The sequence below is a fragment of the Sphaerodactylus townsendi genome, linkage group LG01 (assembly GCF_021028975.2).
Source record: "Sphaerodactylus townsendi isolate TG3544 linkage group LG01, MPM_Stown_v2.3, whole genome shotgun sequence".
Taxonomy (NCBI): Eukaryota; Metazoa; Chordata; class Lepidosauria; order Squamata; family Sphaerodactylidae; genus Sphaerodactylus; species Sphaerodactylus townsendi.
This window is the reverse complement of record NC_059425.1, coordinates 29,677,309-29,703,363: the sequence shown is the minus strand read 5'-3', so window position 1 is coordinate 29,703,363 and position 26,055 is coordinate 29,677,309. Positions and strand designations below refer to the sequence as shown.

General features: G+C 43.2%; 2 protein-coding genes across 5 annotated transcripts; both read left to right on the top strand.

Annotated features, from left to right (window-relative positions):
- Positions 1-1,433: 1,433 nt before the first annotated feature.
- LOC125443991 (interferon-induced very large GTPase 1-like) lies at positions 1,434-19,405 on the top strand. Of its 4 annotated transcripts, none has more exons than XM_048516439.1 (3): positions 1,434-1,513; positions 10,017-10,181; positions 17,420-19,405. In XM_048516439.1, the coding sequence occupies exon 3, from the start codon at positions 17,510-17,512 to the stop codon at positions 19,403-19,405; it is 1,896 nt and encodes a 631-aa protein (XP_048372396.1). In that variant the 5' UTR covers positions 1,434-1,513; positions 10,017-10,181; positions 17,420-17,509. The 4 variants fall into 4 exon arrangements, with proteins under 4 accessions (XP_048372396.1, XP_048372389.1, XP_048372403.1 ...); XM_048516432.1 differs by lacking the exon at positions 1,434-1,513 and adding an exon at positions 1,839-1,925; XM_048516446.1 differs by lacking the exon at positions 1,434-1,513 and adding an exon at positions 4,625-4,733.
- Positions 19,322-26,055, top strand: LOC125443983 (interferon-induced very large GTPase 1-like). The gene has a single exon (XM_048516420.1). The coding sequence runs from the start codon at positions 19,426-19,428 to the stop codon at positions 24,613-24,615; it is 5,190 nt and encodes a 1,729-aa protein (XP_048372377.1). The 5' UTR covers positions 19,322-19,425; the 3' UTR covers positions 24,616-26,055.

Here is a 26,055-nt window from a genome sequence, read left to right as displayed (position 1 = left end):
GGCTATACCAGGGGTCTGCAACCTGTGGCTCCAGAGCCGCAGGCAGCTCTTTCAGCCTTATACTGCGGCTTCACATAGCCTGGAGGTCAGAGGGTACTGTGGGCATGTCCCTCCAGAGCAGCGCTGGAAGGAAAGGTGAGTGAAGGAGCTGAACCGGAGGCGGCTCTGTGCGTGAGGGCACCGCTTTTTGCGTCCCCTCCACTCACCTCACCTTCCAGCGCTGCTCTGGAGGGCTGGAGGGACACACCCACGCTGCAGTGCGACACCTGGAAGTCGGAGGGTAGCGTGGGCATGTCCCACCAGAGCAACCGCCATTCCCCCTCTGCCATCCCCGCAACCGCCATCCCCCCTCTGCCCCACGGAGCAGGTGTCTGCCTGCTCCACCGGGCAGAGGGGGTTTCCCTGCCCGGCGCTGTTTCCTCCCTTAGCACGAGAGGCGGTGGCACTGGGCAGGCCATGGCTGACATCCCCCCTCTGCCCCACAGAGTAGGCGTCTGCCTGCTCCGTCAGGCAGAGGGGATTTCCCTGCTTGGCGCCTCCGCCTCCCAGGGCTGGAAGGATAGGTGAGTGGAGGGGGCCACTTCTCCGGCTCGGTAGATCTTCAGGGCCGTGGAAAATGGGTCCAAATGGCTCTTTGGGTGGTAAAGGTTGCCAACCCCTGGGCTATACTGTCATTTTCAATGACATAATTTGAGTTTTAGAAAAGGGATGGTCTTCGGTCAAAGGAGCACAGGGAATGGACTAATTGTATCTCTGTCTTCTGAACCATTCACTTTTATGCTAGCTCAGAACACAAGCTCAGCTATGCCACAGTGACCCCCAATGTGGAGAAGGGGTGCAGAAGTGGTGTAGGAGGTTAAGAGCTCGTGTATCTAATCTGGAGGAACAGAGTTTGATTCCCAGCTCTGCCGCTTGAGCTGTGGAGGCTTATCTGGGGAATTCAGATTAGCCTGTACATTCCCACACACCTTGGGCTAGTCACAGCTTCTCGGAGCTCTCTCAGCCCCACCCACATCACAGGGTGTTTGTTGTGAGGGGGGAAGGGCAAGGAGATTGTCAGCCCCTTTGAGTCTCCTGCAGGAGAGAAAGGGGGGAGATAAATACAAACTCCTCCTCTTCTTCTTCTTATGCCAGGGGACACAACTAAATTAGTGCTCTGCGCCAGCATAAATGGCACTTCCTCAAGTGTATTTGCCAGATACTCCATCACAAGGGACAGTCCAATTCCTATGGCCCTTTGTCCCATTTAGGATTATTTTTTAAATACATACAGCCTCTTTCTGTGTGGGTTCTGCAGGCTAATTCAGGAACAGAAATTACGGCATGCAGCAAAGTTCTTTCAGTTTCACATTTGTTTCCTGTAAGTGCAGACTCTTTCTTGTAAATATTGATAAAACCCGAGGAACAATCTGCTTAACCACACTGCGGGCAGAGACAAAGTACAGATTATCAGCAGAGGAAAAGGCTAGTGCCTCTTCAGCTCCATAAACATTTATGGGCTCATATCACTAAGGTAATTGGAAAACTTTGTAAGTGACGGTTAATTAGTAAACGGGGGAGGTTAAATTTAGTTAAACTGCTATTATTGTAGTAATTATATTTTTAGATATCACAGCTGCCGGTTCTTTAGCTGGTTGTTGGCTTTTCATTAGTGTATTATTATGTTGCATATTATTATCACAATCATTACTGTAGTAATTATTGCAGGGCTATGTCCTTGTCTGGTTGTTGCATGGTTCACTTTATTAGAACGGAATCCTAAAAGAGAAGGGAAGAATCCTACCTTTGGCAGGCTTGAGAAGCAGGGCGTTGCCTGCAGAATCAGTTGTTTAAATAAAGTCAGAGAGAGACTATATGTTGCATTTCCAGGTCATTTCTATATTTATGTGTTTGCTACATCCGTTTTGATCTGTACAATGGAAAGGGTGAGTTAATTTTTTTTTTAAATCTATTTGTCTTGCAAGTTCTGTTCCTGAATTAGTTTGATGAGACCCACACAGAAAGAGGTTGCATGTGTTCAGAATAAACCCCTAAAGGAGGAGTGGGGAAATAAGCCAAACTGAATAAAATAACAATTACTGCTGTGTAGAACTGCTTTGAACTGCACTCAAATCCACTCTCCCACCCCTACTCCCTATTCCATACTGAAAAAGCAAAGTGACGTGGGGGTTTAAGAAGCAACATGGTCAAAGTTCGGTAGCTATTTCAAAAACAACCACAGCCTGTCTGTAGCATAGAGGAAGAAGTTAACATCAGTAGGAGGTCTATTATTCATGGAACCCTACCTCAAAGTACTTAGCTGTGCAATGGGACTGTAGTGTGCATTTTCAAAATTCTCCGATTAAAAGTACAACCCTTCAATCATTTCACAATTGACTACAGATTTTTATAAATTAATCTTTTTCTACTAATGTGAGGGTATTTGTCACACAGAAGTGATGTGAAGTATTTAGGAAATGCTGGAAGCTTTCCATTGGAAGCTCAAATCTGTTGCCTGCCAGTACAAAATTTAGTACCACAATACAGTTAGCTACTATTAAACTTTTCAAGTCTGGTTTTTTCCTGCTTATTTAAAGTAAAATAATAAATTAGGAAGGCTGAAATGTAGAAAGAAGGGCTGGAAGGAGTGAAAAAAGATGGGGGGGGGAGCTGAGATGAGGATATGAGAGGCTGAACTTGATAGGAATATATATGTGTGTATTAAGGCAAGCCATTTTATTATAGGTATTTATGGGTATTAGAGAAATGTAAGATTTAAGCAAGACACTAGCTCTTGCAAGAAGCTGTAAATTCACTGGTGTTAATGTTAACGCCCAAACAGAATATTTTCCTGAGTTATGTGACTACACTGGCTCCATGCCCGGACGCGGAGACTTGTGTGGCTCAGAAGCCTTCATAAGGCTTGCAAAGGTCGTGAACGTGCGATTATGCCAATGTTGTATGGCTTCCCTCTTGTTTATGCCCTTCTAGGATGTAATAAAAGCCCCTTTAGAGTTGAATTTATGATTTGCCCACTGCTTAGGATTTTAGTTTGACTAGGTACCCCAAGTTAGCTTAAGGTTTTGTTATTGTTAATTTAGGAGATTCTTATGTGCTTGTATTGTACTGTGTTCCCTAATGTTTAAGTTTAAAAGTGTTATTCTCAAGATTTGTGTTTGTCAGCAAAAACAGTAGCCTGTAGAGGCTGATATTAAGGGACAAGGAAGTTGGCTCTGGAATGCAGCTTAGACCAACACCCATCCGACTCCTTAGCAAAGACAAAGACCCCCTTTGGACTTGCAAATCAAATCTAATGGCAGGTTGGAAGACGTGTAGGGAAGATCATTGGACAGTTTGAACTTTTCTTTGTTGCAAAGATGAGGAGCGGGAGCAGGGAGCAGGGGCGTAATGAGGCAAACTGTAGCCCCAGGCAAAACCTGAGTTGGATGCCCCCCCCCCCCCCATGGGCGGCCACTACACCATGACCAAAAATTTTTGGCACCAGGACATTGGTGCGTGCAAGGGGTGCATTTTTAGACATATCAGCACCAAAATTTCAGCTTATCATCAGGAGACTGTCCTTATGCTACCCCTCCAAGTTTGGTGAGGTTTGGTTCAAGGAGTCCAAAGTTATGGACTCCCAAAGGGGGTGCCTCATCCCCCATTGTTTCCAAATGGAACTAATCCCCAAATTGCGTGCCCTATGCAGCCCTTTGTCTGGAGTTAGGTCAAAACTCCTTGGAATCAGCCGCTTGGCTGAGGGCTTTTAGATTCTGGCTGCGAATTCATTTTCTCTCGGACTGTAATTCCCTGATCCCACCTTCTGCTCTCTGACACCCATTCCAACCCCTTGTTTTCCTTCATGGCAGAAAAAATGCACTTTCAGTGCTTTCACTTTTCCCTTTGTCCTATTCATAAGCTTATATAAAATTAAAAGGTCAACTTCTATTGGATAGAAAGTTCTCTACCCTAATCACCGCATATGAAAAACACGCTCCCCCCTGTATTTTTCTCTCCCATTTGAATGGGGCCACTTGGCATGCTACCTGTATTGCTTAATAAACCCTGCTCAAAGGAGAGCCATAATGCTCGCCAGGTTCAATGTTATTCCTTCTGCCTTATTACATGGCAGATTTAATAAGCAAGAAAAGGCTAAAAGATTGTGCCCATGTAATGATGGCTCAGTTGAATCTCTGGCCCACCAATTACTACACTGTCTCAGATTCAAGGAAATCAGATCCAAGTATTTGAATCTTACTCCTTTACATTTACCAGATCTCCCCAATTACACTACTTGTTGGACAATTCTGATCCTTCTCTTTGTATGATAGTGGCAGACTTTCTCCTGGAAATTACTAAACGCTAGTAGATTTCCTTCGACCTAACATTTATGTCCTGTATTGTATATGCTTTTTAATCCATTTTTATTATTGTTGTACTGTTGTCTATGTCAATAAAGGCTTGCAATGGGAGCTAATAGGTGTTGTCTTACAGCAACCGAGGCAGCATGTTGTTTCGTGGACTGAGAGAAGCGCGGGCAACTCTGCCATAGTGTCTTCTCCCCAGCCCTTTTATTGACAGTTACAGGTGGAAAAACAAACAGGGGGGAAGCACAACACAATGGACGGGGCAAAGAGCACAGGGGGATTTGAGCAGGAGAATTGGCATTTTCACATGCACACATTGGAGCCAGAGAGTCTGCAATGTCAGCAGGTTTCTTCAAAACCACCTTTGGAAGGAGAGGTCAGTTGCAGGTGAGAGGCCTTTTTCCAAGCAGTCTATTGCTGTACTCGGGCACCCCCCTGGGTGTTGGGGGTCCTTTTTCCAAGTAGGTGCTGCTGCTTCGAGACCACTCCCGAGCGCTGTGGAGACCCGTTTCCAAGCAGAATGTTTGCCGTGCCTCGAGGGCTTATCCAGACACTATTGCCCCCCAACAAATAGGAGATTTTGGATGTATCAGCACCAAAATGTCAGGGTATCATCTGGAAACTGTCCTGATGGGACCCCCCAAATTTGGTGCAGTTTGGTTTAGGTGGTCGAAAGTTATGGAACCTCACAGGAGGTGCCCCATCCCCCATTCTTTGCTAAGGAGATGGGACTACCCTTTTGAGGTCCATAACTTTGCTCCCCCCCAACCAAACTGCACCAAACCTTGGGGGTGCCATCATGACAGTCTCCAGATGATACCTTGAAATTTTACGTGCTGATACGTCCAAGAATGCCCTCCCTGCAAGAACATCCTGAAATTTGCCCAAGAATCTTTGTTCTGCATTGAGTTTTCAGCATTCCTGTCAATGCGGGTTGCAGGCTGGGGGGGGGGGCACATTTCTGAAGGCACAGTCTCAAAACTTTCAGGGTCTCATCGGGAGACTGCCCTAATGATACCCCCAGGTTTGGTGCATTTTGGTTCAGGGGGGCCAAAGTTATGGACTCTCAAAACGTAGTCCCCCTGCGAGATCTCACGGGACTACATTTGACAGCAGGATTTTGTGATCCCATCCAAAGTTGTAATTGTATCTTGCTTTTGTATTGTTGTTTTCTTATTGGTGTTTGGTGAGGGCTTTGCCCATACCTCTACTACCTGCCTCTTTGCCCTTTGAGGATTTAGAATAAAGACATTGCACTTGGTTGCAAAGGCCGATTCTCCTGCCCGAGCTGTGACCACCATCTTCGAATAAAATCTTTGAGCTTTGAAGATCATCGGTTTCCTGTGCCTCATTATGTTGCTGAGCTGAAATCACTTATTGTTACCCGAGCCACAGCGGTAACAAATGGTTAGAAGAATGCAAAAGTGGAGCCAAGAGAGATAATGGGGAGAAACAGGCTTGATTGATATAGCAACCAAAATCCTAGTAGGGGGCAGAGGTATGACATAAAGAGTATGCCCAAATATAGAAAGCAAAGGTGGGCTATGGGAGGGGAGAAAGATTAAGAGCATGACAGGCAGTCTATACGTCACAGTCCAACCAATGGATAATGTTAAAAAAAGTTGCTTGGGAGGGCTTAATAAAAAGAGTATAAATAATGTTTGCAAACAATAAAGCTCTGAGACTCCTCTTTGAACCTCATAGGAGATCTCCCAGAGCTGCAGCTTTGAATGAATAAAACTTTGAAACAGAGGAATGTAAGTGGAACTGGTTTATTTTAACCTGGCTGAGTGAGCTTTGCGCTGTGCCTATCAACACTACAGCACAAGGACCTTCACTGAATGATTTATGTCATCTTGCCCAGATATTTTGGTTGCTATATCAACCTATTCCACCCTTATCAAATGTTTTCTGAGCTTCTGCTAACTTCTTATCTCTACTGAGGGACCCTGTTTTCGACGCTTCTAGAAAAGCTCAGTGTCAGCCTGCCCCAGGAGTTTCATTTCTTCCAATTAAAGTAAGTTTCGGAAGTGCCCGGATTCTCATTATTACACTCATAGCAGCATGATTAAAATACAATGGCTTAAAACTTTATAAGCTAGCATATCCACATCACAGTTAATAGTAAAGTGGTAGGAACGTGTTAACTGGAAATAATAGCATGCACACCCTCATAGCCAAAGTATTTTTCTTTTCCTTTCCTTTTCCAGTATACTGCTGAGTTGGAGGCTGTCTCCAAGTTATCTGAATAAACAGATTTCCTGTTGAAATAGCAATCACTATGAATGTTTGTGTTTTAGGAAGGAAACCCTCATGTTCCCAGGAATAACACATTCTGTTGGGATCATTTACTCTTTTCATGACATTTTGTTTTTATCTTTGGCTTGTAATGCAATGCAGTATACACAGGTTCTGGACTAAGGAGCCTCCTTTTCATAGTGACTCCCCCCCCCTTTCTTCTGTTTGTAGCACTGTGTGTGTGCCTATAGCCCTCTCTCTCTCCCCCTCAATATTAATTTCTTGGCTTATGAATGATTATGGCACAATAACTTGGCTGAAATGGTTCCACACTGCAGTTGTTTTGCATTGTTTAGCCATTCCTTTTCAGTGCTGTTGAGATCCTGGAAAGCTGTTACCAGACAGAATACACTGTGCTGAGATAGATGAGCCGATAGTGTGTATCATTACACGGAAAGCAGCTTTAACTGTATATTTTGTACAGTGGCTGTTTCATCATAGTGGGACTTCTGTATGCAAGAAGTCCCAGGTCCAGTTCCACAAATGACACTCTGGGTTGGATCCAAAAAGTTTTTCCACTGGTAAAAACGAGAGGAACAGGTATTTTGTGATCACCTTAATGAAACCTACTGGATAAAAGACATGTAATAAGCATAGGAACTGGCAGAGGTTGAACCAAAAGACTGACTGAATGCAGCCTTACAAGCTGGCTGCAACAAAAACTACATCAGCCTGGCTAAAAAATGAATATTTCTACAAGACCTGATACAGGGGTTGCTAGTTCCATAGTGTTACCTTGGGCTCAAAAGTGGAAATGCAGGATATCAATATTAAAATAAGTAAACATGCTGTAGTGCTGTGATAAGCAACCTTTTGGGCTGAAATTCTGAATGGACCATGGAGCAGGCTATGACTCTGTGGAGGCTTTCCTGGGAGCCATAGGGCTATCTGGGGGGACTCTTAGCACCATTGGGAACCTGGGGGTTGGGAGTGCGGTACTTCAATGTTTCCCCAATGGAAGCTAGCAACAACAGAGCTTGTCATCAGCTGGCTCCTACCACTGCCTGCCCCCCACCCCACCACCACTTGTACACGATCCCTTGCATGCTGGGGAAGAGCTGTTCCTGTCTAAAGGCATGGAGCCACCAAAACAAGTCAGACACCTCAGGGAAGTAAAGGAAGAGAGTGAAAGGGAGGAACCACCAGGTTCCCAATGGTGTTAAGGACAGAGGCGGAGCTACAAGGGGGAACTGGCGTGAGGTATTACGCGTTACCCATCGTATCCTGAAATTTGGCGTGCAGCAAAAATTTCAGGTTTGTTTTTTGTATTTTTTAGTGTTTTTCAGTTTTGGGCCTGCAGGGGGTGCAGTTTTTAGGCTAGCAGCACTAAAATTTCAGGGAGTTTTCGGGGGACTTTCCAGATGATACCACCCAAGTTAGATGAGGTTTAGTTCAGGAGGTCCAAAGTAATGGACTCCCAAAGGGGGTGCCCCATCCCCCATTGTTTCCAATGGGAGCTAATAGGAGATGGGGCTACACCTTCGAGAGTCTATAACTTTGGACCCCATGATCCAAACTTCGGGGATGGGGCGGTATAAAAGTCCAAGCAATAAATAAATAAATAAATAAATAAAACTTCACCAAACCAGGCTGGTATCATCAGGATAGTCTCCTAAAGATACCCTGAAATTTTGATGCTGCTAGTCGACAAACTGTGCCCCCTGCAGGTCAAAAACTAAAAATACAAAAACACAAACATGGGGGGGCAGCAAAACTCAGATTTTGCACCGGGCTCCATTTCCCCTAGCTACGCCTCTGATTAAGAGTCCCCTCAGATAGCCCTATGACACCTTTCTCTCTTTCTCACAATTCTAGAACCTGGGGGCATCCATTGAAAATTCTGGGGGGAAGAATTAGGACTAATAAAAGGAAACATTTCTTCACGCAATGCGTGTTTGTTATTTGGAATATGCTGCCATAGGAGGTGGTGATGTCCACTAACCTGAATAGCTTTAAAAGGAGCTTGGATAGATTTATGGAAGAGAAGTCGATCGATGGCTACCAATCTTGATCTTCCTTGATCTGAGATTGCAAATGCCTTAGCAGACCAGGTGCTCCGGAGCAGCAGCAGCAGAAGGCCACTGCGAGATAGCAGAGTGATGGACTAGATCAGTGATGGCGAACCTATGGCACGAGTGCCAGAGGTGGCACTCAGAGCCCTCTCTGTGGGCACTCGCGCACAGAGTTCATCATGTGGGAGGGGGTAGAAAATCACCCCCCCACACACACACACACACATCTAGGCTGGCCTGTGCATGATCCTTTACCTGGGAGTAAGCTCGGTTGCTGGCAATGGGGCTTGCTTCTGAGTAAACCCTCCTAGGATCGTTGCACGGTTGCTTCAATAAGCTTATTCCTGAGTAACATGTGCCTCAGAGCCAACCATTTTTTTCTAAACTAAAACCTCAGTATTCAGGTTAAATTGCCGTATTGGCACTTTGCGATAAATAACTGGATTTTGGGTTGCAATTATACAGGCACTCGGTCTCAAAAGGTTAAAGCCATCACTGGACTAAGATGGACTCTGGTCAAGGACGTAGGTAAGGGCGGAGTTCTCGGGTTCAACCTCCCCATTATATGTCCGAAGCTCCGCCCCCATTTGTGTGTTTTTTGTCTTTATAGTGTTTTTGGGGTTTTTAGCATGCACGGGGTGCAGGTTTTAGACTAGCAGCACCACAATTTCAGGGATTTGTTGGGAGACTCTCCTGATGGCATCCCCCAGGTTTGGTGAGGTTTGGTTCAGGGGGTCTAAACTTATGGACTCCCAAAGGGGGTGCCCCATCCCCCAATGTTTCCAATGGGGTAATAGAAGATGGGGGCTACACATTTGAGGGTCCATAACTTTGGACCCTCTGAACCAAACTTCACTAGAGATCAAAGTATGTTGCCTTCACTAGCTGAATGGAGGAGAGATAAGCAGTCAGGAAACAGCAGAAGAATAGTTTCACACAGCAGATTCACAGGCCAGAGTTCCCATCCCCCAGTACTCAAGCCACCCCGACACCTACATCACTGACTCTGATCTGATGCAGCAGGTTCTTTCTTATGTTCTTAAGCGGACGCCTGTTGTTCTGACAATTTCCTAAGATGGCCAGCAAAGCTTGGGTTGTATAAGGAAAAGAGATAGTCCAGGGAGAACATAATCTGGGGACGATTCATCCAGGCTTTTTCAGAGTGAGCATTTCCAGTGACTCCTTTAAAAAGTGATATCTTTTACAGAAATGTACAGGAAAGCAAGAATAAATCTACAGCTGCCAAAGGTCTTTGTCTGTCTGTCTGTCTGTCTGTCTGTCTGTCTGTCTGTCTGTCTGTCTCAGTTTTAATCTGATGTTACCTGACCAAGTTTCTGAACACTGTTTATTCTTTCCTTAGTTGAGACACAACAATGAGCAGCGAAACACACTGGTTTCAAGCATAAGAAGAAGGTGCGCTACACAGTCAGCGGCAAGGAATCTAAGCAAGTCTAGCTCCAGGGTTTTTCTATATCTTCACATGGCTGAAAATACAGTCACAACAAATGTCACACTGGATTGACAGGTATCCTTCAGAAAGTGAACTGGGGCTAGCAAGGGTGAGGGAAAGGTGGTGCTTGAGATACTTGACGACGTAGTATAATTGAGGTTCCTCATTCTTCTGCTTTCTGCCGTCCCCCATCTAAATGTCAAAGTCCGCAGCAAGGTGCATCTGTCCCAGGCTCTTCTTGATCCGCCTTACATAATACAAGAGAGTTATGCCAGTTTAGTCTGGGTTCTAGGTTCTTGGTGGAGCTAGAGCCAGTCTGGAGTCTGTCTGACACTTGAAAGGATGCCCTGTCTGCCGTTGTTTGAGGGGGTAGCTATGAGGAGAAATTTTACGTGCTGATACGTCCAAGAATGCCCTCCCTGCAAGAACATCCTGAAATTTGCCCAAGAATCTTTGTTCTGCATTGAGTTGCCGACGTTCCTGGAGAATGCGGGTTTGAAGGCTGGGGCACATTTCTGAAGGTACAGTCTCAAACTGGGGTCTCATCGGGAGACTGACCTAATGATACCCCCAGGTTTGGTGCATTTTGGTTCAGGGGGGCCAAAGTTATGGACTCTCAAAACGTAGTCCCCCTGCGAGATCTCACGGGACTACATTTGACAGCAGGATTTTGTGATCCCATCCAAAGTTGTAATTGTATCTTGCTTTTGTATTGTTGTTTTCTTATTGGTGTTTGGTGAGGGGCTTGCCCCCCTTACCTCCCCTTTCTACCTGCCTCTTTGCCCCTTTGAAGTTTGGGAATAAAAGACATTGCACTTGGTTGCAAGAGCGCGATTCTCCCTGCCCGGTGTGACCACCATCTTGAACGTCTTTGGGCTTTGAAGATCATCGGCTTCCTGTGCCTCATTATGTTGCTGAGCTGAAATCACTTATTGTTACCCGAGCCACAGCGGTAACAAATGGTTAGAAGAATGCAAAAGTGGAGCCAAGAGAGATAATGGGGCTGAAGCGATTGATAAGCGGCAAAATCTAGTAGGGGCAGAGGTATGACATAAAATTATGCCCAAATATAGAAAGCAAAGATTGGGCTATGGGAGGAAAAAGGTTGGAGCATGACAGGCAGTCTATACGTCACAGTCCAACCAATGGATAATGTTAAAAAAAGTTGCTTGGGAGGGCTTAATAAAAAGAGTATAAATAATGTTTGCAAACAATAAAGCTCTGAGACTCCTCTTTGAACCTCATAGGAGATCTCCCAGAGCTGCAGCTTTGAATGAATAAAACTTTGAAACAGAGGAATGTAAGTGGAACTGGTTTATTTTAACCTGGCTGAGTGAGCTTTGCGCTGTGCCTATCAACACTACAGCACAAGGACCTTCACTGAATGATTTATGTCATCTTGCCCAGATATTTTGGTTGCTATATCAACCTATTCCACCCTTATCAAATGTTTTCTGAGCTTCTGCTAACTTCTTATCTCTACTGAGGGACCCTGTTTTCCCAAACCTTCTGAAAAGCTCAGTGTCAGCCTGCCCCATGAGTTTCATTTCTTCCAATTAAAGTAAGTTTCGGAAGTGCTTGGTGCCTCGTGAATTACACTCACATAACTTGTATGATTAAATACAATGGCTTAAAACTTTATAAGCTAGCATATCCACATCACAGTTAATAGTAAAGTGGTAGGAACGTGTTAACTGGAAATAATAGCATGCACACCCTCATAGCCAAAGTATTTTTCTTTTCCTTTCCTTTTCCAGTATACTGCTGAGTTGGAGGCTGTCTCCAAGTTATCTGAATAAACAGATTTCCTGTTGAAATAGCAATCACTATGAATGTTTGTGTTTTAGGAAGGAAACCCTCATGTTCCCAGGAATAACACATTCTGTTGGGATCATTTACTCTTTTCATGACATTTTGTTTTTATCTTTGGCTTGTAATGCAATGCAGTATACACAGGTTCTGGACTAAGGAGCCTCCTTTTCATAGTGACGACCCCCCCCCCCTTTCTTCTGTTTGTAGCACTGTGTGTGTGCCTATAGCCCTCTCTCTCTCCCCCTCAATATTAATTTCTTGGCTTATGAATGATTATGGCACAATAACTTGGCTGAAATGGTTCCACACTGCAGTTGTTTTGCATTGTTTAGCCATTCCTTTTCAGTGCTGTTGAGATCCTGGAAAGCTGTTACCAGACAGAATACACTGTGCTGAGATAGATGAGCCGATAGTGTGTATCATTACATGGAAAGCAGCTTTAACTGTATATTTTGTACAGTGGCTGTTTCATCATAGTGGGACTTCTGTATGCAGAAGTCCAGGTCCCATTCCACAAATGACACTCTGGGTTGGATCCAAGGATTTTCCACTGGTAAAAGAGAGGAACGAATTGTTTTGTAGTCCGCATAATGAAACCTACTGGATAAAAGACATGTAATAAGCATAGGAACTGGCAGAGGTTGAACCAAAAGACTGACTGAATGCAGCCTTACAAGCTGGCTGCAACAAAAACTACATCAGCCTGGCTAAAAAATGAATATTTCTACAAGACCTGATACAGGGTTTGCTAGTTTCCCTCTCAAAGTCAATTCCACCCTTGTGGGCTCCAAAAGTGATAGGGATATCAATATTAAAATAAGTAAACGTAATGCTGTAGTGCTGTGATAAGCAACCTTTGGGCTGAAATTCTGAATGGACCATGGAGCAGGCTGACTCTGTGGAGGCTTTCCTGGGGAGCCATAGGGCTATCTGGGGGGGACTCTTAGCACCGTGGGAACCTGGGGGGTTGAAGTGCGGTGCTTCAATGTTTCCCCAATGGAAGCTAGCAACAACAGAGCTTGTCATCAGCTGGCTCCTACCACTGCCTGCCCCCCACCCCACCACCACTTGTACACGATCCTTGCATGCTGGGGAAGAGCTGCTCTGTCCAGGCATGGAGCCACCAAAACAAGTCCAGACACCTCCAGGAAGTAAGGAAGAGTGAAAGGGAGGAACCACCAGGTTCCCAATGAATTGATAGGACAGGCAGACTTCCTGAGGGGCGATGGTGTGCACGTTGCACCATCTCGTATCCCTGGCGAGAAGCGTGTAAAATTTCAGGTTTGTTTTTTGTATTTTTTTAGTGTTTTTCAGTTTTGGGCCTGCAGGGTGCAGTTTTTAAGGCTAGCAGCACTAAAATTTCAGGGAGTTTTCGGGGGACTTTCCAGATGATACCACCCAAGTTAGATGAGGTTTAGTTCAGGAGGTCCAAAGTAATGGACTCCCAAAGGGGGTGCCCCATCCCCCATTGTTTCCAATGGGAGCTAATAGGAGATGGGGCTACACCTTCGAGAGTCTATAACTTTGGACCCCATGATCAAGCTTGGGATGGTAGGTATAGAAGTCCAAGCTTAATAAATAAACAAATAAATAAATAAAACTGCCAAATGGTATCATCAGGATAGTCTCCTAAAGATACCCTGAAATTTTGATGCTGCTAGTCGACAAACTGTGCCCCCTGCAGGTCAAAAACTAAAAAAACACTAAAAATACAAAAACACAAACATGGGGGGGGCAGCAAAACTCCGAGGTACATAACCCCTAGCTATGCCTCTGATTAAGAGTCCCCTCAGATAGCCCTATGACACCTTTCTCTCTTTCTCACAATTCTAGAACCTGGGGGCATCCATTGAAAATTCTGGGGGGAAGAATTAGGACTAATAAAAGGAAACATTTCTTCACGCAATGCGTGTTTGTTATTTGGAATATGCTGCCATAGGAGGTGGTGATGTCCACTAACCTGAATAGCTTTAAAAGGAGCTTGGATAGATTTATGGAAGAGAAGTCGATCGATGGCTACCAATCTTGATCTTCCTTGATCTGAGATTGCAAATGCCTTAGCAGACCAGGTGCTCCGGAGCAGCAGCAGCAGAAGGCCACTGCGAGATAGCAGAGTGATGGACTAGATCAGTGATGGCGAACCTATGGCGAGGGGCAGAGGTATAGGAACCTCTCTGTGGGCTTTTCGCGCTAGAGTTCATCGTAATGGAGGGTAGAAAATCCCCCCCACACACACACACACATCTAGGCTGGCCTGTGCATGATCCTTTACCTGGGAGTAAGCTCGGTTGCTGGCAATGGGGCTTGCTTCTGAGTAAACCCTCCTAGGATCGTTGCACGGTTGCTTCAATAAGCTTATTCCTGAGTAACATGTGCCTCAGAGCCAACCATTTTTTTCTAAACTAAAACCTCAGTATTCAGGTTAAAATTGCCATGTTGGCACTTTTAATAAATAAATGGAGTTTTAGGTTGCAATTTGAGCACTCGGTCTCAAGGTTAGCCATCACTGGTCAGGGCGTGGTAAGAGTGAGGGTTAGGAGTTCCAGCCTCCCCATTATGTCCGGCTCCGCCCCCATTGTGTTTTTTGTCTTTATAGTGTTTTTTGGGTTTTAGCATGCACGGGGTGCAGGTTTTAGACTAACAACACCACAATTTCAGGGATTTGTTGGGAGACTCTCCTGATGGCATCCCCCAGGTTTGGTGAGGTTTGGTTCAGGGGGTCTAAACTTATGGACTCCCAAAGGGGGTGCCCCATCCCCCAATGTTTCCAATGGGAGCTAATAGAAGATGGGGCTACGGCAGGGTCCATAACTTTGGACCCTCTGAACCAAACTTCACTAGAGATCAAAGTATGTTGCCTTCACTAGCTGAATGGAGGAGAGATAAGCAGTCAGGAAACAGCAGAAGAATAGTTTCACCTTGAGTTCACTGAGCCAAGTTCCATCCCCAGTGCTCAAGCCACCCGACACCATCATGACAGTCTGATGCAGCAGGTTCTTTCTTATGTTCTTAAGCGGACGCCTGTTATTCTGACAATTTCCTAAGATGGCCAGCAAAGCTTGGGTTGGATAAGGAAAAAGGGGAATGGTCCAGGGAGGAGACATAATCACAGGACGATTCATCCAGGCTTTTTCAGAGTGAGCATTTCCAGTGACTCCTTTAAAAAGTGATATCTTTTACAGAAATGTACAGGAAAGCAAGAATAAATCTACAGCTGCCAAAGGTCTTTGTCTGTCTGTCTGTCTGTCTGTCTGTCTGTCTGTCTGTCTGTCTCAGTTTTAATCTGATGTTACCTGACCAAGTTTCTGAACACTGTTTATTCTTTCCTTAGTTGAGACACAACAATGAGCAGCGAAACACACTGGTTTCAAGCATAAGAAGGTCAAGCTACCACACAGTCGAAGCCAAAGGAATCTAAGTCAGCTCCAGGGGTTTCCTATATATCTTCACATGGCTGAAAATACAGTCACAACAAATGTCACACTGGATTGACAGGTATCAACAGAAAGTGAACTGGGGCTGGCTAGCAGAGGTGAGAAGGTGGCTGCTTGAATGCTTAATGACGTGAGTTATAGTGGGAGTTCCCTCGTGCTTCTGCTTTCTGCCGTCCCACACCATCTGCCATCTCAAAGTCCTGGCAAGATTGCATCTGTCCCAGGCTCTTCTTGATCCATGCCCACGCAATACAAAGAGAGTGCTACCAGGGACTTTAGTCTGGGTTCTAGGTTCTTGGTGGAGCTAGAGCCAGTCTGGAGTCTGTCTGACACTTGAAAGGATGCCCTGTCTGCCGTTGTTTGAGGGGGTAGCTATGAGGAGGATTCCTTGTCCCCTGACAGAAGCCTCAGCCATATCCATTAAGATGGAGAAGAAGGTGGGATATTTGAAAGGGTTGTAATGGAAACAAAAAAGAAGTGCCAGGATTGTGGACCTCTCTTCCCCCTGAGACTAATTTTTACTACCACCACACAGCGGGGCCTAGCCTATGTTTGGTTAAATTCAACCCAAGTCTCACACCACCATTGCTGTGATCATTTCACTATTTAAGTTTCAGAGAGGTGGTTAGAATGTTTTGTTTCAGTTTTTTTTAAAATCTGGTTCAAACAAATCACTGCAGTTGCTTGTTTTACATTGCAATTGTAAAAACTTCTTTTCTGGGTGAAAATGCCACTGAATAGACCTCAGTAGGATTCTGAGCAGACCTGCTAAGCACTGGCATCTCAGTCACTAGTCACGCTGGTTTACAACTTAAGCAACTTAAGCAAGCCTTTATTGGCCTAGGCTCATTCCGCACACGCAGAATAATGCACTTTCAAACTGCTTTCAGCAGAGGTGTTCCTCCCATTGGGCAAAGTGGGCAGTTGCCCAGGGCACCACCTGCCCCAGTGAGGGGGCACCAAAATGCAGGTGGGATTTTTTTGAATTTTCAGTGTTTTTCCTGTTTTGGCCTGCAGGGGTCGCAGTTTTAGTGCTTAGCACCAAAATTTCAGGGATTTTTCATGAGATTATCCTAATGATATCACCCAGGTTTTGGTGATGGCTGGTTTAGAAGTCAAAGGTATGGACTCCATAGGGAGTGTCCCCATCACATTGTTTCCAATGCGGGAGCTAATAGGAGATGGGGGGCTACACACCTTTGAGAAGTCCATAACTTTGGACCCTGAATACTTCCACCAAGCTACAGGTAATATCAGTTGAAACTCATGAAGATACTCTGAAATTGCGGTGCTATATGTATTGCCCTGACATGTTACCTGGTAAGAACCTAGATTCTCCTTTTAAATCCACCTTCCTGCCAATGCTTGTTTTCTTTCTTTGTTTGTTCTTTGAAAATGCCTAATAAAGGTTGTTGTTGTGGGGGGCGGGGGGTATCAAACTCAGGTTTTGCCCAGGGCTCCAGTTTGCCTAGGTACACCACTGGCTTTCAGTGCTCTTTGAAGCTGTGCGGAATAGCAAAATCCACTTGCAAACAATTGTGAAAGTGGTTTGAAAGCGCATTATTTTGCATGTGCGGAAGGGGCCATAGAATCACGCTGGTTTAAATGTTTATTCTGCTCAATTTTAAAATTGCTTCTTTGTTTGCATGCTGTATTTTAGTTTGTGTTTACTAAAAGTGAGTTTGAAAAAACTATACCATATATCCAAAATTGGTGGTGTTTCTATAAATACATCTATAAATAAAATAGTGTAGGAAGGTGCTTTCTGGAGATGACATTACAGAGCTCTGTAGTTCCCCCTCCCAAAAAGATCTGACAAGTACACCTTTGTAATACACCTGCTTTTTAAAACCCTGGTTTATAGCCATATCTTCAAGCAATGCCTGAAAGGGAAAAATTAGAGGGCTGTATCTGTATACAGGCTGGTTGAACAATAGAATTTTAACATCTGAGATAGTTCCCTTTGGTAACAAGATGGAGATTGAAAGCTTTATTACAATAGTATTAGAATTTCCTGCCTTCAGATCAGAACTATTGGTTGACTTGTTCATTCTTCTCATTCTGTAGGACCAAAACAGGTGCTAACACCACTGAGCTAGGATGACTGTGTAAAACAGAGAGCACACCCAAGAGAAGCAGACATCACAACAGTTGCTGATGATGGCCAGTGAGGAATCTATGACGTCACTCCAGAAGCCTCAAGAGTCATCTCCTGAAGACAGTTCAAAATCAAAAGACCCTAAAGAATCAGCTGAATCAGCTGAATCAGCCCTGAAGGATATAAAAGAACAACTACAGAAAGAAAAAATCCAACATGAAAAAGCCGTGAAGGAATTGCAGGAGGCTATAGACATTCTTCCTGAGAGCTTAAAGGAACCCAGAGAGACTTTGAGGGAAGTGACAGAGAAGAAGCTTCCACAAGAGTCCCAGTCAGAAAAGCTAGTGACCAGAAGTGAGAATCTCTCTGACCATGAAGTTTTAACATGGGCATCAGGAGGTCTGGCTCTGCAGGGCATTTATCAAACCACAAATATCACAGATTTGTTGGGTGAACGAGAGCAGCTCATCCAGATTCCAAAAGGATTCAAGTTCTGTGGTCCAGTTCAAGGGTCATTTCTTGAGAAGATGGAGTTTTCATCATCAAAAGATGAATCTACATTCAGAAAGACAGTAGAGCACTTGGGTCTCAGTTTTAGCCTTGCTTGTAAGGGTGAATTAAAGACAATAATTGCAGAGACCCATGGTAGTTACAGCAGAACTTCAAAACATGCTAAAACCTTGAAGACTTCCACTGAACATTCTTATTTTTGCGCAGCCCAATATAACTACATCCCACTTGCTTTGTGCCATTTCTCAAAGGACCAGCTCAAGCTTTCCAGTTCAGCTTTGCAAGAGCTAAGAAAGATTGAACATCTTTCGAGACAGATTTCTGATAACGACAAGGCTGACCTTTTAAAGAGCAGATGTGGGAGCTTTTTCAAGAGATTTGGTTCTCATGTTAACAGTCAAGTCCACTTGGGTGGGATATTTTGGTGGAGAGCATCTTCGGAGGGCTTTGAGACAACCCAACTAGAAGAAATGAAGAAACGAGTCCAAAACGTTCTTGGGGTCTACATAGCAGGTTGCTTTTCTGGTCAGGTTGGCGGCATTGATTTTGGTGGATCCAAAACAGATGTATCATCCAATAGTACTGAGAGAAAATCATCACAAACAGAAATCCAACTCTTTGTAAGCAAAACAGGTGGTCCCCCTGAAGCAGATTCACTCACACCTTGGAAATCTGGCTTGACTGCTAGTAATAAAATTTGGAGTGTTATTGATCGGGGCGATGAGTTCATCCCTATATGGGACATTGTCCTGTCTAATCACAAGGAAGATTTTGAAGATGTTCTTGACATTTCTAACCATCTCAGGGAATTTTACGAAACTTTAAGTGGCAGAAAAGTAAGTAGGATATGTGGGGAGGAACTGATTGGTATGGAGAAAGAAGTCACAGCATTTTTGAAGGGCCTCAGTGGATGGAAGATCACAACTGATCCAGATAAACTAGAAGAACTGGTTAATTTCAAAAAGAAGCTCTATGAAAAAACCAAGTCAGAACACATGTGGCGTACAATATGCCTGTCAAATCCAGAACTTCAGAATTTCCTGGAACGGACAGTTTTATTGTTGAAAAAGGATCTGATAGCTCCAAACATCAGCTATATGCGACTTCTTCTCTGCCTCCTTCTGAAACCTCACATTTATTCAGTTCAGTATTTTCCCAGTTCATCACTCATCATGCAGTGGATCTATCGTGGTGAAAATGAGCAGCCTGAAGCAATTTCAGTTACAGACATAGCTGACTTTATTAGCATCCTTCATGAAAAGAAGAGTGGCATCAAGGATGCACTGCTGAAGCCTTCAGTTTCTGCTGCAGCAGAAGGAGAAGAGGACATAGTGCAAATTTCCTCAGATTTGAGCCCGGCTTTCTGTTCCTTATTGAAGGCCTTGAGAGAGAATTCCCAGGAAGACCTAGCACACTATTGCTGCAGTCAATTGCTCATAGTGTAGGATACCACGTAGAACTTGATATGTTCCAATGTGACCTTGGTGTTCCAGAAATTGACTTCATGTTAATGGAAATGCAAGAAGCCCATGAGAAATATCTGGCTCTTCACAAAAAGGATTCTTATAGAGCTCAGGCTTACTTAATTCTGACAGGTCTGACAATATCAGTTGATCATGAAGATGTGTCTCCAGATGAGAAGAAAAGACGCTTGGCTTTTATCATTCACCACATGAAACATCCTTTGCCAAATGAAACTGCTACTGTCCTCAGAAAACATAATACCTGCAATAACTGGAACTTGTTGGAAAGAGATTTGACTTACCTTATTGAAGGGAATTATGAAGCTACAAATTATGATAAACGAAAAGAGAATGCCTTAAGAGCATTAATGGATATATCCCAGGACAGAAACCAATCAGGAAATTCAGAGATCACAGATGTGAATTCTGACCAGGACAAAACTTGGAGCCATAATCTGAATAATGAGTTTTTAAATTTGTTGATGAGACTTCAGCTGGAACAGTATTATCCAAATAAAATGAAAATGTCAGACTTCCATCTCATTCAGAAAACATCTTTATTTAACGGCCAACCTCATACTGATGAAGAACTGCCATATTATTTCTTGGGAAAGATACTAATGCTGGACTACCAGGCAAGATATGTGGCTTGCAAAGATGGCACTAGTGTTCAGCATGGTGAAACCAGTCTGTTGGATGTAAGCAAGCACTTAGACGATTTAGATTACATTTTTGGAGATTCTAGTGAGGAATGTCATGAAGTTATTCAAAGTGTTTGGAAGTCCATCCACCCAATGGATGTCCAGATGGCCATTTTCTACTGCGCAGATGATTTTATGAGGCAGTACTTTGCAACAAAGCTCTCATTCTGCCAATTAGCCCTCCCTTTCTTGGTCCCCGTTCCCTGCACTTCACAAATAGAGCTGCCTTTTTGGTCCTTCTGCCAGGTCCGTAAGCAGTGGCAAGAGAAGGGAAGCAAATGCACTGATAAACTGATTTATCAGGTAGAGACACCTGTGGTGTCTTTCATCAGGCTTAGCACATCTTCATATTCTAAATCCCAGCTTTTGAACCATCTGTTGAATAAACAAAAGCATGATATCTTTTTCCATCGTCACTGCAAAGGAAGCAACAAAAATGGTCTCTTGATGAAAGGAGTTGTAGAAATTGCCTGGTACTGTCCTGGTGGGAAGGAAAATGACATATTTGACACTTGCATTGCATTCACTAATCTTCATGGAGACTCAAAAGAGTATGAGCAGCAGGTTGATTTTTTGCAAGAGATAGCCTCTGTCACTGTGGTTCTTTTATCAGAAAAGGACTGGAATGGAGACAGCAAAACTTTTCTGAGAAAACTCCTCCAGTCTCCGAAACCCTTCATTTTCCTTTGTGTTGACAAAGAGCAAATTGTAACTAATAGGCTTGCAACACGAGTAAAAATAGCTGTCAATAATCGTAATGAGGCAGCCTTAATTGGGGAACTGGCACAAGAAATTAAATCTGCTCTAAACATTTCTAATGCTTGTCATAGCCTTGAGAGATGTGCAGACATCGCCCGACAGCATCACTTCATCGTAGATGAAGACAAGGAGGAATGTAAATCAGGCAAGACCATGGCAGAAAATACAGTAAATATACTGAAAGATGAGCATATCCTAAGGAAAAAAAGCACGCTGCTGCCCCTGCAGGGATCATTATGGCACATGTGGTGTAAGAAAGACAGGGAACAAAACCATCTGCAGGACCATGACAACATGGGACTCGAGCAACAAATGAGCCAAATATACTCTGCAAAGCAAAGAATAAAGCAAGATCACTTAAATCAGGCTTTCCCCTTTAATGACCTTTTGAAATCACTCCTTACAGATCTCAATTCTTCCTCACATAAAACCAAAATATACTTTCTGCAATGGCTGAAAACCTTTATGGCTAACCAGTCCTCCGATCACCTAGCAGAGCTTCAAGAAAAGTACCATGATTTATGGTCACAGACGCTGCAAGGAGAAAACAGTGACTTGCATCGTAAATTAGAAGAACTATCGGAGGAAATAAGCCAGTCCACCTTCGGCTTAGAGCATCTTCTTAGAGAGATTGCTCTGCTTTACGAAGTTTTGGATGTGTTGCCTCAAGAGAATCAGGTTGTCCAGTTCCTGCCACAGATAGCAGCTGATCTAATTATTTCAGGATATCCCATGGAGTTGATGGATGGTGACACGTCACACGTGCCAATAAAATGGATCAGTGCCATTTTTGACACATTAGCTGAGAAGCTGGGGGACAAAAAAGTGTTTGTTCTTTGTGTCCTTGGAAGCCAGAGCACAGGAAAGTCAACCCTCCTGAATGCCATGTTTGGTCTTCAGTTCAGTGTCAGTCCAGGGAGATGCACTAAAGGTGCTTTCATGCAACTAGTAAAAGTGGCTGATGAGCTCAAACCGAGGCTGAACTTTGAGTTTTTGCTTGTTGTTGATACAGAAGGACTTCAGGCTACAAAACTAGAAAACAGAGCGATACTTAATCACGATAATGAGTTAGCCACTTTTGTCATTGGCCTGGGCAACATGACAATAATCAATATTTTTGGAGAGAACCCTTCGGAAATACAGGATGTGCTTCAGATTGCTGTGCAGGCATTTCTGAGGATGAAGAAAGTGAACCTTTACCCAAGTTGTTTGTTTGTGCACCAAAATACCGGGGAAATAACTACAGAAGAAAAAAACAGGGAAAGCCTGAGATGCCTCCAGCAAAACCTGGATGAAATGTCCGTCGCATCGGCTCAGCAAGAGTCTTGTGATGTCAGTTGCTTTAATGAAGTGATCCAGTTTGATGTGAACTCTCATGTTTATTATTTTCCTCATCTCTGGGAGGGAGAGCTACCCATGGCCCCTCCAAATCCCTGTTATAGTCAGAAGGTACAAGAACTGAAAAGAAAAGTTCTCTTGGATGGAGAGAAAAAATCCCAGCTGGGCCTCCTGACGTTCTCTGAGTTAAAAGTACGCATTCAGGACTTGTGGCAGGCATTGCTGAATGAAACTTTCGTGTTCAGTTTTAGAAATACCCTGGAGATTGCTGCCTACAATAGGCTAGATAATAAATACAGCAATTGGACCTGGCAGCTGAGGAGCTTCATGCTTGATCTGCACCATAAACTGAACATCCAGATCCAAAATGGAATACTCAAAGCCATAAAGAGAACATCCCTGGAAAAGAGCATTCAAAAGACATATGAAGATGTTAAAGCAGATTTGGAAAAATACTTCCGGGAGGACAAATACAGCAGTCTAATTATTCAGTGGAAAAAGCATAAAGAAAATAAGTTGGAGTTTTTAATAGAAGAACTCATTAATAAAACTTGTCAAAATTGTGAAAAGCTTATTAACCTCAAGAAGAGGCAGAGGAATTTTGAACAAAGGAAATCTGAGTACATCGGCGAGTTGTCGAGAAAAAGCAAAGAAGTAGCTCAACGCTGCCGAGACAGAGAGCTGAATGACAATGAACTGAGAGATTATTTTAATAATCTGTGGCAAGAATGGATTGCAGAAGTATCTCTTCCTGCATCCCACAAAAAGACATTCAGTATTAGGGCTGACATGGAAAAGTTCCTTTGTGAATACTTCAGAAACGAACATGATATTAGAAACAGGGTTACAGAATCCTCTAAATGGACACGTTTTCCTTCTGAGGCTCTTTATCACATTTTTTTAAAGAAATTTAAGGCATTCTTTTCTCCAAAAAATGAGAAACCCATTGTGACGAATCTCTGTGAGTTGACAAAAGAGCTAGAGAGGCTTATCTGTGAATACATCAAGAAGAGAGAAGAGGAAATGATGAATTATAATTCTAGTTATTTTCATGAAATAGTGAAATTAATAAAAGACAAAATATGTGCTTTTGAAGATGCATATCAGACATCACTATTTTCATACCCTGTGGATGTATCACTCTATTTGTGCCAAAAGGCAGCACAAAGGTTTGAGAAAATGTATGAAATCTTCCAGAAAGAAAGTGATCCTGTTATCTACCTTAACAGCAAGAAAGAAGATTTTTTTAAATCATTCGCTATATCCTACCAAGGAGCAAAATCAGCCACAGTATTTGCTGACGTTTTATGCAGCAGCCTTAAATTGGCAATCCGTGATGTGATTTATGAAAAAACTGCAATCAACATAGTCAATGTGATGAAGTCTGAAGACCCAGCTTTTAATGGTGGCCGACAGAACTTGGATCTATACTTGCTGACTCATCTTGCCCAAACGGAAAATTTCAATAAATATATTGAGTACATTTATAATCCAAGCTACTCAATGGGAGAATTTATCCAACAACGAGTTAACAACTATTGTTTGGATAAAAAGAATCCAAAATTAAAGATGTTCTTATATTCTCAACTGGATTTTTTAAAAAATCTTATTCTTAAGTCTATTAGTGATTCGACCACAGTCGTTGAAGATAAAGGAGGCAATGTGTCCTTGTGGCTGGATGAATTCTGCAGCAGGGTAGGAGACTACTTGTATCTTCCAAGGCACACCTTGAGCAGCATTGAGCACCAAGAAGTCATAGGCATAAAGTTGATTAAAGAAACTGTTAGCGATGCATTGATCCCTGTGCTAGATGATCTGGAAAGAACATTCTCTGAAACTGATTTGGAACCATTTTTTGCCAAGCCTCATGAGATTCTGTTTGATCAGCTCTGCGGATGCATGAAGCAGTGCCCATTTTGCAAAGCTGTCTGCACAAACACCATTCCAGACCATGATGGGGAACACAGCACCTATTTCCATCGTCCACAGGCTGTAATGGGCAGGCAGTGGGAAGGAACAAATCATTTTGTTATTGAGTTTTGCTCTAGTATTGTAGCAAGTGATTGCACCTTCACTTTTGAAGGAAAGAATATTCCTTTCAAACAGTATCGTACAGCAGGATCTGATTTTGCAAAGTGGAACATCCAAACAGACACCATCGCTTCAAAGTTTTACTGGAAATGGTTTATCTGCCACTTTAGAAATGAATTAAAAGAACTCTACGAAGGAGTTTTTGAAGGAAAGGGAGAAATACCACATGACTGGGAAAATTCATCCACAAATGAAATTCGTCTTCACATGGAGCAATTAGAGCTTTTCTTGAAATTAGATAGTTTCTTGAAATTAGATAACATTACTCAGACATTCATCCGAAGCTTCTTCATGCGACGATAAGCCCATAGATTTCTGTTTAGAGTGCCACTGTCATTTTAAAATCAAAAGTTTCTTGTTCTCTCATCCACAAAGGGCTGAACTAGATATGACATTTGGTCATAAATTGGTTGCAGGGATCCTCCACCCCCAGTTGTACAGAGTTACAGTCAAAAGTTACTGTCTTTAAGAAACATTGTAACGTATGCCTGGGGCCAATGCAGATCACAACCACAGCACTGGGGGAGAAGGGGGCTATTACATCATGAGCTATATCGCCATAGGAGCTGATTCAGAGGACATCCAATCCCAACTTGTGCCAAACATCACATATAGTTTAGGCCTAATTTATGAGGGAATTATTATTGGTGTATTATAGGACTGACTGTGAGAGACAAAACTAATCTCATATGACAACGGAATAATCATGTGATCGCAGGAGTTCAGATATGTGGCAAGGCTATGTGAAGATGATCATTCAACCATTTGCCTCACTTGTACCCATTTGTGGTGATGGAGATGGGATAGATAGACAATTATGAGGTTGGTTGAGACCTAATGGATAAGAAAGAGAATTTTCCTGGAAGAGACCCATCATGTTGATCTCCCAAATAAAATATTTGGGAAATAAATGTTGATCATTGGCTAGCCAAGAAAAATGTGTAACTTCACCTAAGAACACAAGGGGCTGTTACTGATCCATGAAAAAGAATATGAAAAACTAGAGAACACATCTTAAATGTTCCGCTCCTAATTTGTCAAATTTTATCCCATCTTCAACCCACTCTTCCTCCTCCCCCTTCTTTCTTCTTGCACTGATTTGCTTCTTTCTGATTGGTGTATTTTTTCTTTTCTCCTCGGTTTGCCTTTTTGAAGTATTTTTAGAGTATTCTGTCTGGGAACTTCAGATGAAGAAATGGTAGAAAAGAAGAAAAATAGGGTTTTATATCCTGTTTTCTGTACCTTAAGGAGTCTCCAAGTGGCTTGCAATCACCTTTCCTTCCCCTCCCTACAACAGGCACCTTGTGAGGAAGGCGGGCTGAGAGAGTTCTAAGAGAACTATGAGTAGTCCTAGTAGGCACAACACAGAGGAAAGGGGGATCAAATTGGATTATCCAGATTAGAGTTTTAACCACTATACCACGCTGGTTATACAAACTGCTTTGTAGAAACACAGGGTGGCTTAGAGTGCTGGCCTTAGCTTTTTAACTATATGTAATGGAGATGATGCATATTTTATTGCTATGTAGTCATTTATTTTATTTTATTCATCAATCATTTGACTTTTAAATGCTTTGCATAAAGTGCCTTGTAAGTTCATTTTTCAACAGCCATGTTTTCAGCAGATTGTTCAGTATCCTGTATTATCTTGTCTTTGATTTAAGAGTTGATTGCTTTTGCATTGTTTTATTTGCTAGTTTGTGCATTGTGATTAATAAACCATTTCCAATTATTTTAACCCAA